Source organism: Tachysurus vachellii, chromosome 6 (assembly GCF_030014155.1).
Source record: "Tachysurus vachellii isolate PV-2020 chromosome 6, HZAU_Pvac_v1, whole genome shotgun sequence".
NCBI classification, from domain to species: domain Eukaryota; kingdom Metazoa; phylum Chordata; class Actinopteri; order Siluriformes; family Bagridae; genus Tachysurus; species Tachysurus vachellii.
In genome coordinates this window covers 13,265,675-13,284,863 of record NC_083465.1, presented here as the reverse complement: position 1 = coordinate 13,284,863, position 19,189 = coordinate 13,265,675, and the positions used below count along the sequence as shown (strand labels likewise).

General features: G+C 38.0%; 1 protein-coding gene across 4 annotated transcripts in view; it reads left to right on the top strand.

Annotated features, from left to right (window-relative positions):
* Nucleotides 1-19,189, top strand: part of kcnma1a (potassium large conductance calcium-activated channel, subfamily M, alpha member 1a) — a 128,575-nt gene that overhangs the window by 96,176 nt on the left and 13,210 nt on the right. For 2 of the 4 annotated variants that reach the window (XM_060872360.1, XM_060872361.1), the window contains exons 19-22: nt 10,149-10,242; nt 14,877-15,000; nt 16,899-17,123; nt 17,511-17,703. In XM_060872360.1, coding sequence (XP_060728343.1) covers nt 10,149-10,242; nt 14,877-15,000; nt 16,899-17,123; nt 17,511-17,703 — 636 coding nt within the window. Of the gene's footprint in view, nt 1-32; nt 207-5,710; nt 5,744-6,473; nt 6,555-8,079; nt 8,392-10,148; nt 10,243-14,876; nt 15,001-16,898; nt 17,124-17,510; nt 17,704-19,189 lie in introns of all 4 variants that reach the window. The other 2 variants (XM_060872362.1, XM_060872359.1) reach the window with 2 other exon arrangements.

Here is a 19,189-nt window from a genome sequence, read left to right as displayed (position 1 = left end):
CTCCTCTCCTCTCATCCAACACATGATTTTAGCCAAGATGTCCGTCTACAAGCGAATGAAACTGGCATGTTGTTTTGATTGCGGGCGCTCTGAGCGCGACTGCTCGTGCATGGCAGGCAGTGTACATAGTAACATGGACAGCCTTCAGAGGGCCTTCCCACTTTCTTCTGTCTCTGTTCATGATTGCTCAACCAGTTTACGTGCCTGTAAGTTCGATCGCCAACCACATTTTCTTTCATGTTTTGTGACCTGTGTATTTGTCTGTGATGTATTCCATGTCTTGTGCTTTTTTTTTTTCTTTTTTTTTTCCAGTATTTTGTACTGTGCCCTCATTGTTTCCCTTTCCGTGGCTAATTTGGGTGTGTTTTCGCTGGGTGTGGTGCTTTATGAATGGTATGATTTTCTGTACAGTGGTGGAGTGGTAGTGGTAGTGTTGTGGCTTCTCTGTTATAGTGCTGCTGCAGTAGGTGGTAGGCGTGTTGTCGCATGCTGTGTTAGTGGAGCACTTGTTGTGTGCTGGTGCCTACACAGTCAATGTTTGGTGTTGAGAACTACAATTCAGGTTTATGTTTCAGTTCATTAAAAGTAAGTAATCTGCTCATTAAAAGTAAGTTTGATGTTGCTAAAAAGAACATTCATAAGCTTTTGTCATATGTCTATATGCTGATGATGTTTCACAATGCCAAATGACAAATAATGACAATGATTTTTCAGGTTGGAATACAATTTCACACTAACCTTTTTCCCCCTATGAAGCAGCTTCAAGCAGTTGAAAATATTGTTAATGTCATGTTTTGTAATGGTAAAAACATAAAATTGTGAAAAATATGTATCATTAGGTAGATACAAGCAATGTGTGGTAAAGTTTATTCAATTAAATAATATTACAGGTCGACAAATTTTCTTGCTTATTTAATTTCCAATATTTGAATACCAGTGTAGGACATACAGAGAAAAAAAAAAATCTACTTTTTAATTATGTACATTGTCTATTTCACATGGTGTATTTTGTTTAAAGGTGATCTTTACTGACAGTCTTACTTAAATGCTCAAGAGTTGAAATGTAAGTACACATTTGAATTCTTGTACAAGCTGTGGCTCTTGGACAATTCTCTCTTTTTTTTCTTTTTTTTTTTTTTACTATTAGTCGTTATGCTACTACGATTTACAACAGGTGAAAGAGAAAATATTGTCATCATAGAATTTGCTTTTAATGAACACAATTGAGTGAGCAAGCAGAGTACTTGCCACAAGATCTTATCCTCTCCCTACTTAATGGTTTTTTCTCTTTGCCAGCAACCAGGGGAGAGAAAAAGTCAATGTCCTTTATTTAATGCCTTGTATACCACTGTGGGATTGTCTGGCTCAATGTAAAAGTTAAAAGGAGATCCCGTGGCAGAAACTCAATTGAGACGGCAGCGATTCAGTCTGTAGGAGTCAGAATGACTGACGCAGTTAGCTGTGTGGAACACAGTGCTGTGGAGGGGCCGTTCTTATTAAGTCAGAGCAGATGTGAAAAACTAAAGTGTCTGTCAATTAGGCCCTGACAGTAGCATGGCCTGCTTATCAAAGCAAGGGTCAGTTCAGACGATCACATTTCCTCTGAACTGCTCTCTGACTGCGCTCCACATCCTGCTAGATTAGTGTCAAACAGGCTATGATGAGTTTAGCTTTGTGTTTAATGTTTTTATTCCGGGTCATATCCCTGGATACCAATTACTGGCCATTACATTGTTACCGATCTCTCCTTTTCCCATCATTCCCTTGCTGAATTTCAGGAAGTTCTTTTTCTGTTCTTTTTTTTTTGTTGTTCATTTCAGCTTCAGAGTTCTGACAGTTGCTAAAGTGAGGGATTTGTTTTGCTTTCTTTCATGGCTTTTGTGTCTGAACTATCACAGCGTTTCTATGATGATATATTAATTCTAAGCTGCAGTCTGACTGATTTCACTATGTTGAATAAATGATTTCTTTTGGACTTCATCTTGTATGCACTTTTAAGTTTTTTCAGATGATACTCATACCATGTAAGTGCCTAGAATGCCTCTACAGTTATACAGGGAGTTGAATTATCTGTGTTGTCAGGCTCCTGCCTGTTAGTCTGCTTTAATTCAGTGGGCTGCGATTGAGATGAAGAATAGCATTTGGTAAAGTGAGAATTGTATGCTCCAACCTTTTTGCACCCCATGGGTCAGAAACCATACATCACAGCGTGTCTGCACTAAGCACAGCATTGTAGAGTTATACCTCCACTTTATATGTGTGCAGTTATTGCTGAAATAAATACAGCTCCCTTGGACCCAGTAATTCAGTGGAATGTGTGAAACGCATGGCTGTAAAGGCACTAAAGGCATGTTGTCTTAGAAAAGTAGTGTTCTATGTACAGATCTTCCTCCATTCCTCTTTGCATTGTTTCGTGCATGCAAACGTCTGGATCCTAATGGCTTTTTATGTCAAAGCCAGACAAAGGACTATTAGTATGAAAATGAGATGCATGAGTGGTAGACAACTGCGTCTCCTTTGCTGTTAGCTGCAGCCGAAGCTCAAAGAGCACTTGACAAGGAGCCAGGAGTAGTGTACTCGTCATTACAGCTGTGGAGCTCGGCACACCATTAAGAAGTGTTTGATACGACGGAATCGCACGAGCGGCAGGAGGCAAGCTCACACTGCCAATCTGCCAATGACTTAGCTGCCTCTGCTGTAAGTTACAGTGACAATTACAGTCCCTCTGCTCTACCTGCCGAGACTTATCCTCTCATTACACAAGATTTAAAGAGTCTAAAAGGTGCTCGGTGTCTCAGAGGCCATTCATTCCAGTTTTAGACATAACAGTTTCAGCAGAATTGCAACCATGGTTGTTTTACAAACAACCACAGCAAGTCTTATAGATAGAGACAGGAGAGAGAGGTCAGGGCTTGCTTTTGCTCTTGGGGCATATGTTTTTTCCCCTCCTGCCGGCTCTGCTTGGGGAGGATGCAGTGAGCAGGCAAGGGTGGGCCGAGGCAATCCGAAGAACAAACCCTGTCCGCTCCTTGCAGGGTGCACCTCACTAAAGATGGCTCTTATGCAGGCTGACATGGAAATTATGTTTGGATTTTCATTTTTCCAGTGTTGCTGGTGCATCAGAAAACACAGTCTGACAGTTCCTTCCCACCGGGCAGGAATAAGGCCAGCCGCCTGGGACAGATGCTGGCCAGAGAGGCCGCTCACTCACCCTGCTTTCCAGATAGCAAGCGACAGATGCCAGAGTGGGCATGGTGCTGCTGTTCGATCACTCGTATCGCAGCCCTACACTCTGACCTTTAAGGCATCAGATATAGCTCTAGTGAAGGAATGAGCTCAGCATACCCAGCAAAGAACAGCAAAGAACAGTGGAGGGCACTGAGAAGTGCCTGGTCCTGAGTGGGTCTTATGATTTCCACCTACATTATAGCTCATGGGTAGTGATTGGGTAGTGTGATTCAAATAAACAGGTCTTGTCTAAAGGCATTCATGTGTGACATACAACAATGTGCAAGCAGATTTGTACGTAATAGGAATTTAGGGCATGTCTATCTAAAAGACCGAATGGGAGAAACACCCTGGATTATTTTAGCTGTTCAGGAGTGATTTGCTAAATACTTTTGTTAACAATGATTGTGTGTGCAAGTTAAGATCAGGTATTAAATTAGCAAAAAACATTTTTGGCACTTCTGGAAATGGAGCCAGCTTGTTAAGTCTTAATAAAGAAAAGGCTCATTAAAGGCTTACTGAAATTGTGTCTTGGAATCTCAAAATAATCAGACAGGTATTTCAATACGATGACTTATTGCCATGAGAATAGTTGTCATTGTACATTTGAGCCACCAGTATCAGCAGCATTGCCTGTAATAAACAAAGCTTAGATTAATATATACCCTATATACAGTGAGTTACTTTAATATTATTTTAGCTGTATACTACAGTATATTCAAGTTTAAATTAAATAATGAACATGAATCAAAAAAATAAAACAATCCTAAATTATCTTATTGAATTTAATTTGCATAATAATTTTTTAAAATTTTAGAAATTATAGCTTTTGAGACAGCTCCAGCACTGGGTTCTCAATTGGATCCTGGTCAGCTGATTGACTTGGCCATTACAGAACATTCCACTTCTTTGTCTTTAGCCTTAAAAAGTTTTAGGTTGCTCTCAGTGTATGTTTCAGGTTATTATCTATCTGCACTGTGAAGCACCATCTGATGAGTTTTGAAGTAACTTGCTAAATTAGTTGAATCTAATCTAATCTAATCTAAATTTGCAAATAGCATAGCAAATAATATAGACCTATAGATTTCAGAATTCATCCAGTACAAGGAAGTCAGTTCCATTAGCAGCCAAACATGCCTACACCATAAGATGTGTTTTAAGATACTGCTTCAGATCATGAACCGTTCTTTCCTTTCTTCATATTCCTCTCTTCCCATGTTTTTGAGGCTTACCAATGGTTACCTTCTGTATTTACTCTGGTGAAGGCTTCTCTTGATTGTTGACTTTGACACATAAACGCCCTACACTGCCTGGAGGGAATTCTTGATCTGGGCAACTGTTGTGAAAGGTTTTTTAATTCATCAGGGAAGGAATGGTTCTTACAGCCAACAAAACTTTTCCATGGTCTACTGGGCCTTTTTGTGTTCCTGAGCTCACTGGGACAATTTTTCTAATGACAAAATTAACAAATAGTTAATTTGGATAAACATAAATTTAGCTGTCGCTCTGATTGGTTTGTTTTGTTATTTTTTCAGTCTAAAGATGGCTTGCTTCACTGGCTAATTTCATTACATAATTTGCTGTATGCCGGTCTATCTCCAATATACTGACATATAGCTAAAAGTTGACAGGTAGACAGCTACAATAACTATAATTTTATCAAAGTGCAAATATTTAGGAACTTGATTGTACATATTGCAAGTTTTAGCTCTTCCAATTCTTCCAAGTTGCCAACTCTTCCATTGAGTCTCCACACTATTGAAAAAATTTAGCACACATAAAAACCATATTTAGCCAATATCTTCCTACCATCATTGAACCAAATTCAAGCAATTGTTTATTGTAAATATGAACTTTATTTGCACACACAATTTATTTATCTATTTTCACACAGAATTGTTCATTTTGAAGTAAATCAGGGCCACAGTGTCCATTAAACAGAAAGATTATACTTGTTGTGAAACTACTATGTCATGCTTATTTACGTTTGTAATAATTGTTATATGGGAACATTCGGTCAGACCTGATGTATAGAATATTAGCACAATTATATTTTTCACAATTTTTGCATATTGTGCTTATGTTTATATCATGTTTTTACAGTATATTATTATAACAACACTCTTTTAAATAATAAATAAGTCTAAGGATATCAGTGTGGTTAACAGGTTGTGATGTGTGTGAGTCATCTTGGCTTAGAAATTGAGTACAGCCTGCTTTGGTTTTTATCTTGTTTTTGTTTTGTTTTTTTCGTTTTGTTTTTTCCCATTCTCTCATTTATGGCTTATCTTCTCATCACCATTATCAGTGTCAACCTCATTTAAATATTTTTAATTTGGTTGAACCTAAAGCTCTTTATCACCATGAGATTAAAATAATCCATGCCTGTTTACTGCTTCTCATTATATTTCTCTCTCTTTCTTTCCTTCTCTCCATCTTTTCTCTCTCATAACTTTTTTATTTGTATCTATACTCTCTTTAGCCAAATATAAGTATAACGGATATATTACGTCACGTAAGTTTTCTCCTGTTTTCCACATTCAGCCTTTGTTCCACTCATCCATCTCACTTCATCTAACCTCTCTAACCTGCTTCTGTGCTATTGTTTTTGTCAGCACCTCCCCTCCCAAATTATTACACTCCAAATCTGCTTTCATAGTACTCTCACTGTGGAAAGGTACCAGTGATAGTTCAGCCACTAATGATATAAAATACACATGCTCTCCCTGTGAGTAGACTATGTAGGAGCTAGTAATGCTATGCACATAAATAGCACCTACACTACAGGCCAAATGTAAGTGAGCGAGTTTTAAAGACTGATAAAGGCAAAAGGCAAAATCCAACATACTTGTAGTCAACATACAACAAAACAGCATGCTTGTAGTCTAGATGATCTGGGTCCCACAGTCACTGTCTCTGACTAATAGAGGTCTAGGATGAGCTTGACCTTCCAGTGACCAAAACATTTTGCTAAAATAACATGGGACCTGTAAAGAGCACACAAACTCCTGGTATTCTATACCTGGAACAGACGTTCTAAGACGTTTCAGCAAAAACAAATTTAGAATCAGTGACACATTATTACTGCATTTATGTCCATATACTTGTTGCTGTCTGAAAAAAAGAAAAGTTACATTTATATATTTGTTGTTCTTAGCAGTTCATGTTAAGTTACTGGTAAAAACTTTTGGCCTGTAGTGTATGTTTAGAGTTTCAGTGATGTGTTTGTATTGTGCTGCCTTCAGCAGCAGATGGCGCTACAACTCCAGGGAAAACAGGAGGTCAGAGAGAGGCTGGGGTTCGGTTCAAAGCAGAATGGATTTTAGGTAAATCTCTTACTCTACAACAGAGAGCTATGCTTTATCAAAGAAGATATAGTAATAAAATAGTAATAAGTTTTGTTTCTTTATTGATTATGACTAGAAATATCATTTTTAATTTGTTGTTATAATATGCATGCTTAGTGTATGATTACAATGTGCATAACATGCTTATGCCATGTGAATTATATTGTGTTTTATAATAATAATAATAATAGTAATAATAATAATAGTAGTAGTAGTAATAATAATAATAATAATAATAATAATAATAATAATAATAATAATAATAATAAAACCCTGTGTTAGTGATGTAATTGATTTGCTCCATAGTCTGTAGTTGAATATCTCACAGTTTACTGCTGCCTTGATAAAGGTCTGCAATCATGGTTCATCACAGCATTTGCATTTCAGGGAGGGACAGTTGCCGTCTGGATTATTGTAAATCCACAGTGAAAGTGCCACGGCACATATCCACTCTGTAATGCTGCATGTGTTTGACAGGGGCCAGATGAATCCAGGAGTTATCTGTGGCTGCCTTTAAATCTATGCGGCAGCTGACTGCAGAAATAACCATCTATTTATTGCTCAGAGCTAGGTTTGGGGAGCAGAAGGAAACTGTTTTTCCACTTACACCATATATTGGTTAACCTCTTGCCTCTTGTATAGATGTCATTATGCTGTAGCTTTCAGTTCCTGGTGAAAGGAAACGTGTTTGATAAGTCCATGTGAAGTCCATGTGAAATGCTTCATGTGTTCCAATAAACTTAAGGTTCAGCGCTTCGGCATATTTTATCCGCTCATTGCATATCATTTTAAATAAGTATGCAAATTAAATTATTTGTCCTGTTAATTTATTCCGGCGCAGGTGATAAGATCTCTATATCCACATATTTAAAATTGAACTATTTTCACATCTGGGTTTGTGTGAATTCATTAAGATTATGAAACTTTTTATTCCTTAAGTATTACTTTTAATATCTAGCATGTGTGTAGCTCCCATGTGGACTGGTTCATTCAGACTTTATCAGGCGTGTTTTGGAGTGTTATGTTCTTTTATGTTGATAAGTGAAATTAAATAAGATATCTTTTCATTAATTTATGCCCAGTAACAACATCAGGGCAAAATGTCTTATTGAACATTTTACTTCCAGCAAATGGATTGAATGCTGTTTAAAAAGCCAAGGTTTAATTGGTAATTAATTTCAAATCTGATGGCAGGTTTTTTCTCTCCCTTTTTTAATGTACAGTCATAAATAGTATAGATAATCCAAAATAAATTGTCCAACATAGCAAATCACATTAACTTATATTTCTTTATTTAAAATAATACATACATTTTTTTTATTGCTTCTGTTTTTACAGACAATTCTGTTGATTTCTGTTGATTGTCTATTAAAACGAACAACATTGAAATGACAAAGAATGACAAAAAACTATTGCTTTTCTCGAATATTTATTTATTTGTTTGTTTATATGTTTATTTATTCTAGAAATTTTCTCACTGTTCTTATCTTCCATTGTTTGACAGTAAAGGAGGAAGTTAGACCCAGTTTTCAAAATCGCACAGTTAAATTAGCAACAAATATTGCTGTCACACAAACGTTGGCAGTGGAGCGTTCTGCTGAAGCCCTTGTAATTAACTGTAAAGGAAGTCTGCTTCCTCCAGTCCCACCCCCACGCCGAGGTTTCAGCCTGGCTGGCCTGCATCGGGCCCAAAGCCTGCCTGGGAAATACCGCTACCACGCCAACACCTCCATGCTCTCCTCCTCCCCACACTCATCGATGCTTTCCTGCACCCATTCCTCTTCTATACGCTCCTCCAGTCGCCCACCAACACCCTGTAGGTGCCTCTGTAGCAGTCTGTACCTTGCATGGAACAGAGCTAACATTCCCCTCCCTAGCACTGTGTGAGCATGTGTGAAAATGCATTGCAGCAGTTGCTAGGAGTATTGTACAGTTCAGTTTGGACAGTGTGAGCGGGTACATTAGGTTACACAGAAGGAGATTTTGGAAGTGTCTCTATTCCATTGCCACTGCCTCGGTGTCTGTTGCTGCTATTGTCATTTGAGAGTTTCAAATTTAAAAAGTCGCATCGGTCAGGGAAGGCAGATGCCTATTCAAGTCGTCTGAGCACTGACACAAAACAGCAGCATTTATTGTTGCCTGTGGTCTGGAACAGCAATCACACTTCACTGGACTGATCCTGTTTTGATTGAAGTTTTAAAGGTGCTTTAATGTAATTTGGAACAAGCAGGGAGTTGCTGAAGCAGCCATACTGCAGGTAGAGTTATTTCATTGTTAAGCCTCTTACTGAAGGGCACTGGAATAGCTCATAAATCTCTGTAGTCTAATTTGGAGAAGCAAGGGCAGGAGTGTGGCCTAGCTCAACCAGGCCACTTACACCTTAGTCTTAATAGGAAAACAAAGGGTTTCAACATGGTGACTTACTGCAAGTGATATTCTGAAAGTTGATTAGTACTTCACATTGCTCTGGCCACTGTGTACTTGTAAATGTCAAACAGTGGCATTTGGTACATAGCCAGACAGAGAATTTTAAAATTTGTTCTGAGAGTGAAATGAGAGTGATCCACAGAGGCTTTATGGATGGTCTTACTTGCTGCTTGCAGTGCTGGGAAAGCTTTCTTTAATTATGTGCTGTAGTTGTGAAGTCTAACCAAATTTGTGCAGGTTTGGAGTGTAATACAAGTGTCTCAATTTAAAGCTAAAATAGAGACTTTCTATTATGGACAATAGATTAAGACTTACACAAGACAAAAATATTTTGCATCAATATTCACCATAGTAAATTTAGAATTTATAAGGAGAAAAAAAAACAGCACCGTTCATCCGAAGGTCTATAGACCATTGCTTTGTTCTGGTTACAAAATTGTGTAGCATTGCTATTAAGTCTGACATTCTTGAGAGTGTAAGGAGCTGATGTTGACCTTCAGGCAGCTCCAGTCTTGTAGATAGTACATTCAGTAGGAGGGATGCTTTTGACATTCCATAGGCCCCTCAGTAATTTCCTCTTGGAGTGGTGTTTCAGCATTAGATGAGTGAGCTCAGTGGGTTCAGAGTGCTTGTGGCATGCTTGTGGCATAGTACATGCACAGACCAGCCCACACTCATCAGTTACAAGTAAGATGATAGGAATTGATTTTGCCAAGTAGTGATCCTTTGGAAAGCAAAACATATAACTCCCCTCCACACACACACACACACACACACACACACACACACACACACACTCCTTCCATCATTGTTTTAGTCCTTGCTCTCCATGCAAGGACAATGATGTAGAAGAGAGGTGATACATTACTGATGCAGATTGCTAACACTCAGGAACAGAATGAGCACAGTAATCATTGAGTTCAAGTCTTAATGAGTGTCCTTTATGGGTTTTCGTTTTTCTTTGCTTTCCTGAAATGTACATTTGTCCTTACTAACGATGTTCTTTTTCTATTTTTGGAGGTCGCCTCTGACTTATTTTGCAGTGATTGATTGAGTGTTGCCTTTTGTGTTCTTTAATATGTCATCCCCAGCACACATTACAATCCCTGCCGTCCACAGACTGACACTCTTTGCATGTGTTTGCAGTTGACGACGAGCATCCATCAACGCTGTCACCCAAAAAGAAGCAGCGCAATGGAGGCATGCGAAATTCACCCAACTGCTCACCCAAAGTGATGAGGTAAGACATTGATTTCAAGACGCTCCTGCAGCCTTCAAAAGGAAAGAGAGAGCGGCAGGGAGACGGGAGGGTTGGTGATGGGTTGGCGGGAGTAGGAGGAGTGGCGAGGGAGCGAAAGAGAGGAGAGGAGCCCTCTAAGGCTCAGGCGTTTAAGCTGTCAGCCTGTCAGTGCTTAATGATAGAGCTGAAATATTTCTGTCATGAAAGAGGCTATGAAAAGCTGTTTGAAAAATACTCTTGCTTTAAAGTCTCAGCTGTCACCCCCCTAGTCTCGTCCACATGTAGTTCTTAAACAGCGGTGGCACTAATGACAGCAGCAGCCAATCAGAGATGCCCGTATGGTTACTTAGCCTCAGGCTCTTCATCTATTGTAGGAGCCCCAGTGAGTAGTGTTTTTGGAACTTAAGGCCATATGTGAGATGTATCATTGCAATCAAAAATGAATTCAAATATTACCTTCCTTTTATCCTGTCTGGAGGAATTCTAATGCTGCTAATTGATTTGGACTGATAAAAGGGTTTGCTTTCTGCTAATGTAGGCAGGAGTCATAGATGAGGATGTCCATGTTAGATCATAAAGCAAGATTCAGAAAGGCAGGACAAGACATACTCATACTCATTCAGTTGTGGCCTAATTTAATATTATTAGTAAATTCTTCTGGAAAATGTTTAAAAATTAATGTTTAAGGTAAGCATTTTTATTTATATTTACAGGAGCACTTCTAGTTTTCAGTAAAAAAAAAAAAAACAATGCCTCAATTTGCATATGAGAATGTATATATAGGATTTGACTTCAACATACATACTATTGGATTTTACAAACGAGCCTTTTATAATAGATCAATACTACAACGCAGCTCAGTGTACCCTCAAACAAACTGTAAAAAGGTGTTAAAAAGTAAAAAAATAACAACCTTGCTTTCTTCTTGTAGCTTAAAAAGATGTTGAGTTTTGAGTTCTAAGAGCTCATAACGATTTTTCTGTGCTGAGCTGATGGTCCCTGTTTGCAGTGTAATATATGCATCTTCTCTTTGATCTGTGAGTGATAATAATTCTTGGGAGTTATTTACCCTGTTTTGAAATGCTTCAAAGCAGTGCCAAAGTTTCCTGTGCTTTAGGGTGCCTCTGTGTTTGGCTGGCTCTTGGGTACTGGATGACAGGTTCTCAGTTCTAGGTGTAGGCTTTTCAAGTCATCGCCCTGCAGCAAAACATCAAATTACCAAATACAGACCTGTGTGCACTTCTCCAACCATTGCCTTTGCTGTCAATACACCATATATTGAATACTTTAGCCTCGAAATTTGTTTTATGCACAATGATAAGTGATTGTTACTGTAGCCTTAGGGATAATTTACTGTACAAACAAGAAACAAAGAAGGAAAAAACTGTAAGCATATACCAGCTATGGTTTTTACATACTTTTATGCCTCTAGGCCAGCGTAAATAAATAATGATCAACAGATTGGCTGTGGGTTTTTTGAAAAGCATGCCTTTGTCAGTTTGCATGATGGGGAAAAATTTCAAAGCAAAAGGCTCCTTTCATAGGCTGCTGGAAAGGGACTGGGGGAATCAGTGACTGCCAAGTGATGGGCTAGAATAGCTAAACACTCTGAAATGCAGCTAGTCCTGCTCTATGTACAGCTTATGCTCTGGTTGTAACTTTTACAATTACATACAATTACATAACTGTTATAGTTACATACAAGGCCCACCCATAGTAGTTAAAATGTGCTTGTAAATGAGAGTGTTACGTTTGGGTTAAATCTTTGGAGGTCCTTCAGTTTGAATGGATTAAAGGCAACCTGGCACCTTTTATTTCTGTTGTGTAACTGAAGCCATCTTTGTATTTTTATTCTTTTTTTTAATCAAATGTACCATGTAGACAATGAGCAGCACTTTCTCAATGGAATTAACAGAATACACACTAAATGCACATTTTCTGATAGGACTAGAGCCATATCTAAATGTGGAAGTCACAGTGCATTTTGCATTGATCTGCTCCCAGAGCAGTATTGTCATATTTCTAGTTTGGAGTGGCATGGAGCAGAGAGTTGTGCAGTGACTGGCAGGCTTTGCTGACAGTGCTGAGACGAAGCTATCTTGGCAGAGGTGTGCAGCGGCAATCAGCATGGTGAAGAGATGGAAGTGACAGGGGTCCATAGAGTGAGCGGTGAAACATGTAGCATATAATGAAATATTCAGTTGGGGTGAAAAAGCACTAAATGCTTTTAAAGTTATTATCACCTGTCCACAGCCTGATATCATCTCTGCAATGCCAGTGTGCTAATTGACACGTTTTTGATGTGATATTTCAGCAATCAAACAGCGTCGAAAAGTCGAGTGAAAGGGGGAGGCTTCAAAGCAATGTCAGTGAATAAACTCACTTAGGAGACAGGCAGAGCTTTGGTGAGAAAAAAAAAAAACGAGAGAGAGAGAGAGAGAGAGAGAGAGAGAGAGAGAGAGCAATAATACTAGCTTGTTTTGTTATTTATCATTGCTTCCTATTTTGAACGCATTATTTCCCATAGAGTTTTAGACTGTTCTAATGGTACATTTTGTTTTAAGTTGAAACAAGATTTATTTGGACTGCTGATAATGATGCAGAAGATGTAAATTGTAAATGAAATTGCTTGAATATTATCTCTCATTATGCAAATATTGGAAACAAGGCCATTGTTTCATCATTCATTATTCTGTACACAAAAAATAGGGGCGGACCAAATGCGATTTAGAAACCTAATTTAATTCATTGTTATTAATGATATGTAATAGAACAAGGCCTGATAGATGTAATATTCAGCCAATTCATGTCAAGTGAATACCAACATGCATAAAATTACACAATTAAAAATGTATTATCAACAAATGCATGTCCAGTAGATGACAGGCAAAGAAAACAGCATGAACTATAATTAATTTATTCTTTTATTAATATAATTAATAAATAATAAAATAAATGCTAACTGACACGGATATAGTAACCAAAAGATCATGTGCTGAGAAACACATAACTCCAGTCCAGTGTTAATATTATAAAGTAATGCGCTAATTATTAATGTTTTCTTGTTTGTGTACTAAATTAAATTTATTTTCCCAATAAAATTTGTCCCATTGTTTTTTGGTTAAAATTTGCCTAAACTGCGATTGATATCGTCTTTCTGAGCAGACCACAACAGTATCATGGTGATGAACTCTAGTTTCCATCAAATAGTTTGAGTTTGAGGAAATTATTGGTGAAAGCTGTGTGAACGTCTGCACAGAGGAGGTGCAGAAAAGGAAAAGCATGTAACCCTGTAGCTGTGGAGCAGAGAGGAAGCAGCTTGGTTTGGCCTCAGGCTATTACCTCAAAGGCAGGCTTTCAGACCCACTCCGTTTTCCAGTAGTGGGCTGCTCAGTCGGCTTTTGTTGACAGTGTTATGGCCTCTTGACAAGTATTCTGTGGTCTCTCTCCCAAAATGCTCTCATAAATGATAGAATCTTAGAGAAATGTATGATATGCAGGCTGAATACATCAACAACAATGGTCTTGTATTGTTTCTTTAAATACATCCTAAAAATTGGAATTGGAAAATTGGAAATGTGCTAGTCAGTAAACTTTTTTATGTCATCCTCTAGCAGTAACTCTAAAGCTTTTCTTCTTTGCCAAAACAAACTAGCACTCATAACAGACCAGTGTGCTCCTATTCATTCAGAAAAGCTTCTCCGTGCTAGAGCAATTGCTGAGTGCTTTCGAGTGCTTTCATGGGAGCTAGGTGATCCTATGTGCTAAATATATGCTAGTTCTGGTGTTAGCAGTTGTAGAGTAGAGTAGTAGGACCTCTTTCATGGTCACTGTTGCCCCAGATCAGCTTCAGCAACCCAGCCACGCTGTTTCAGATTAGCCGGTTTGGCCGTGACACTTTTCAAAACATTAATGGCCTTCAGTTCAGGAGAGCAAAATGAGATCGGGCAAATTCCTAAAATATTTAAAGTGCAGCCCTGTTAAAGCTTTTACTAGGGGTGGGGGTGGAGGTCACAGCACGTCAGAAGCTGAGTGAGGTAAAAGCCAGTAATTGGCTTTCCATTCTGGTGCCACTCAGTGAGTGCACTGCTCAGGCTCGTTCTCTTCCACTCCAACGTTGTCACCAGTGTGTGTCACTAGCACACACACACACCATGATGGGAGCACATATTTACTCTGACAGTGATGGCCTTGTCACACACACCTACTCTGCTTCAGGCTGATAGGTTATTATGGATATGCTGTTTGATTAATGTCACAATTATAAGATAATGTACCAGATAAAAGGTGCACTCTTGACACGTGTACAACATTTGTAGTAAGCCTTATAAATGGTGGTTTATTGATTGTGTAGTGAAACTAAGCATTCGTTGATAAAAAAAGAAAAAAAAGGCAATTTCAAGAAAAATACAGTATGTAGGACAGTCAACGGTGACAAATTAAAATAAATTGAATTTATTTAAAAAGATACAGCTTGCAATTTAGTAACTGAGAAAATCAAGAAACTGCTAGACCAAAGAAAATAAAAAAACTACAGCTTGTTGAACATTTAAATGGTTTGGTTTATTCAATAATCATAACATTGCTCTGATTACATTTTCTTCACTTCCTTCTTTTCCTCTTCTCCTGTACAGACATGACCCTTTACTTATTCCAGGAAACGAGCAGATTGAGAATATGGACGCTAATGTGAAGAGATACGACTCCACTGGAATGTTTCACTGGTGCCCTTCCAAAGAAATTGAGAAAGTCATTCTGGTGGGTACAGTACTGTTCTGTAATATGACAAAATACACACATATTACACATCTAACTCTCTGTTTGCAACCAGAGAATCACTGCACATTCACACATTGACTTAATGCACATCTAGATGCATAAAACGTGAACATTTAAATAATTGAGACCTACAAGCAACCGTAAAAGAGCTGCAGTAACAGACCTACAAGTAACAGACCTACAAGCAACAGTAAAGGAGCTGCAGAAAGATCTGACAAGTATTGGTTACTCATTGTAACGTGTTATGGTCCGAGACCAGTTCCCAACTGTATAATCCACAACTCCAAAATGAATATTTAGTGCAAAAAAGCACATGACCAAAAGATTGTAGCCCAAAGAGTGTAGCATAGTTGTGGTAGCATCATATGAATGAATTTAGGGTTTTTCTTCAGCCAGAACTGGGCTTTTTTTTTCAAGGTGGAGGGAATCATGAGTAGCTACAAATACCAGTTTGATTTAAGTGCAAACCTTCAGATGAAAAGGAATTTCACCTTTCAGCATGACAATGAGTAATGACTTAACCAAAAGAAGATCAGTGTTTTAGAATGACCTAACTAGAGCCCAGACCCACATCCAAATAAATATCTGTGAGGTGACCTGAAGAGGACTGTGCTCAGGAGACGCCATTACAATTTGATGGAACCAGAATGTTCCTTCAATAAAGAGCAAGAACATTTTGCAAAAACTAAAAGTGCTGATAGACTCTTACCAAACATGGGTATAGTAAACTTTTTATTTGTTTTCCTTTCATTTTTTAATTCTTTTTTTTATTTCGATTTTTACATTACATTTAATGTAAAAATTGTCATTTTACAAGGTTTTCACATGATTTGTCAGCCATTAACACCGGCATGTAAGCCTTTTATCCTTTGTATCTGTTTGTGCCTGGGAGCTATATTAATTTATGACAGAAGGATGAGACCATGTAGGACCTTGGTCAAATATTTATCTCTGGATATTACATTTTGTAATATTATTGACCATAGGCCTGCTTTTGTTTAAAGAAGCTCTATCAACCCCGGACATATGTCACTTACACATGGATATATTTTTCACACGTCTGTTAAAGAAATCAAACAAATTAAAGAAGAAAAATGGCATTGCAGTTTTATTTTTTAATAAGTACATATTCTGTGCACATCTTGCTTTTTAGACACAAATGGAAATCAGATACGTGTATTCGTGCCTTTTAAACTGTTGACTAGACTTCGTAGATCAATGGTTTTTATTTAATAAGGACTTCATTTACACATTATCTTTATTACTGAACTTTCCCTTACTGCTTTTTCTCTTTAGTCGCGGGCTTTTAAACCACAATTTGCAACTCACGCAGAGCACATAGTAGTAGGCTCTCTCAGGCGCAGTTTGTGTAATGAGCTACAGCCTTTGTAAATTGAACATTAATTTCAGATGCCTTATGAGCGAATTTTGTGGCCATATCAAGCTGAGTTCTGCACTGTGCCTCCTCACATACATACATCTGGCCTAAAGTTTTTATATCAGCTAATTCTTCTTCTCCCTCAAAGGGATGAGCACATGAACATGAACACATCGACTACAAAAATCAGCGTTAGTATAAGACACATAGTATTGTTTATTTTGCACATATCCACTCAGGCAGTAAGGGTCCTATCACACAGACCAGGTCTACTTTTTATATTTAAAAAACATTTAAAGAATATATATTAATATTATGACACAGTAATTAGTACTATATATTATGTCAGAGACCTTATTTATAAGTGCTTAAAGTCTCATTCCACTTCTACTACCATCAAGTGCATAGCATTCATTTAGATTTATATAGCAGTTGTTTAATAGATCTCTTTTAGTATGGTTGTGATGGTGTTGCTTTCTGTCTGTGATTCTCTCTATAGACAAGGAGTGAGGCTTCCATGACGGTTCTAAGTGGACATGTCGTGGTCTGTATATTCGGAGATGTCACTTCTGCTTTAGTGGGGCTGCGAAACTTGGTTATGCCTTTAAGAGCAAGTAACTTCCATTACCATGAGCTGAAGCACATAGTGTTTGTAGGCTCACTGGAGTATCTGAGGAGAGAATGGGAAACCCTTCATAACTTCCCCAAGGTCTCCATCTTACCTGTAAGTACACTGCATAAGCATAAGGCATTCACTTCTACTCAAGGCAAGAGGAGGCAAAGCAATTTAACTACTAATGAAGCACCTGTTACCAGGTCTATGCTAGCTGTGTGTAACACTTCCTGCTTTAGAGCTTGTTAAAACTGCTTTGGCTGAGCATTTGGGGCCAAAATGCTGCCATCGGCAAAGGCTACCCTTTAGATCAGAGAACATATTCTTGTGTGCATAGTTAGATCAGCTGAATGTCATTGCCTTTAGGGGAAAAGATTGTTGACTAATTTCTTAGCGGTCCAAAGCGCAATCTTTAACTTGTTTTTCTTCATTTTTTTCTTTCGCTGCCCCCTCCCCCACATGTCTCTTGCTCTCTCTCTCTCTCTCTCTCTGCTGAAGGGCACACCATTAAGTCGAGCTGATTTAAGGGCTGTAAACATCAACCTCTGCGACATGTGCGTTATCCTGTCAGCCAATCAGAACAATATCGACGATGCTTCACTGCAGGATAAGGAATGCATCTTGGCATCACTCAACATCAAATCTATGCAGTTTGATGACAGCATTGGGGTCCTGCAGGCTAATTCCCAAGGTAAAGAGTGGCCTAGGACACTTCAGCACATACCACTGAGAGGACTGAGCTCTGCAGCGTCGCTCTGCTTGACAGCAATACTGATAGATGTCTGCTTTAAAAGACAAAAGGGTCAAAATTGTTATTAATACAATAATCTTAACAGAAATCAAGCATTAATAGAAATGAATAATTAAGGGACAGAACCCGGAGCATTATTACATCACGTGATGTGTGTTTTTATTTATTTCATGAGCACTGATTTAATTAGTCCGCCTTCAGTTTGCATTTTTTGGTTATACGTGTGTGTGGTATCATCTTTGCTTTAATCAAAGCACTGCTAAAATTTCCCAAATATCACACTGCAGACCGTGCATTATTTGCCTCCATTAGTGGGGCTGCGGCAGATTTGTTTGCCGACAAATTGAGTTGAACAGATTGTTTATGCATTCAGATAAACATGTAACCCTCTTGTGCCCATCAGGATTCATCATCATTAAGCAGGCAGTACAAATCAGCAACACCACTTCTTCAGCTGCTCTTCATTACGCAAATTACACAGCCCACACAAGCTGGCATAGAACAATTAAGATTTCAACTGTTATTGAGGAGCCACTTTTGCAGAGAACGATGGAGCTGAAGCTTTGAAATGACAGCATTTGTGAGAAATGTGTGAGACTTAGCAGAATGCTCTTTGTAACACAGTAGCGTCTGTTCGTTTGTGAAAAATCCGTCCCCCGTCATGGCTGATAATAGACCTTTATCATTCAGTTTGTGGAAGAGACACAGGAACATAATTTGTCATTATTGCTCCGTCTATTAATTCATCCAAACATCTGGTGTGATGAGCTACTGAAGAGCATTTTTTTGCTCAATAGTGAAAAAAAATTAGTTTGGTAAAAGAAACTTTAAATAAGTTCTGATTTCAAATAAATTACATAAATTACTATATTACAATATATTTAATTTAGTATATAATACCAGCACATATTTTCATAAAATTATTAAATCATGTATTATTAGCAAATTGATGGTTTTATTTGTTTAATTACAGGGCACATGTATTTATCAAAACGTCTTACCCGGCATCATTTCTGTAACCAACTGCCTAACCCCTGCACAGTGTTGAATTTGAAGACAAAGGTGTAAATGACTAAATCAGCAAGCTTATTGCCAGGGGAAAGGTACAGACAAGTGCAAAATGAGCAGTGCCTGGGGGTGTGTGTTTTTGTTAGTGAACCTACATTATGTTCTCCTACAGCCTTAGGGTGGGGTGAGGGTGGGGGGGGGCATTCTTACAACCATAGGCTACGGCTTTGTCTTTTTTATACAACCATTTAATCACAGAGATCATTTTCATGACTAAAAAATGAAAGCAAATGAATTTATATCAATAAATCTAAATTATCTCACTATATTTATCAATACCATTATGGAATGAAAATTTGAACAGAAATTTTATTATAATGAAGATTTTATCAATTGGATGCATAAAATAATTAGAGTT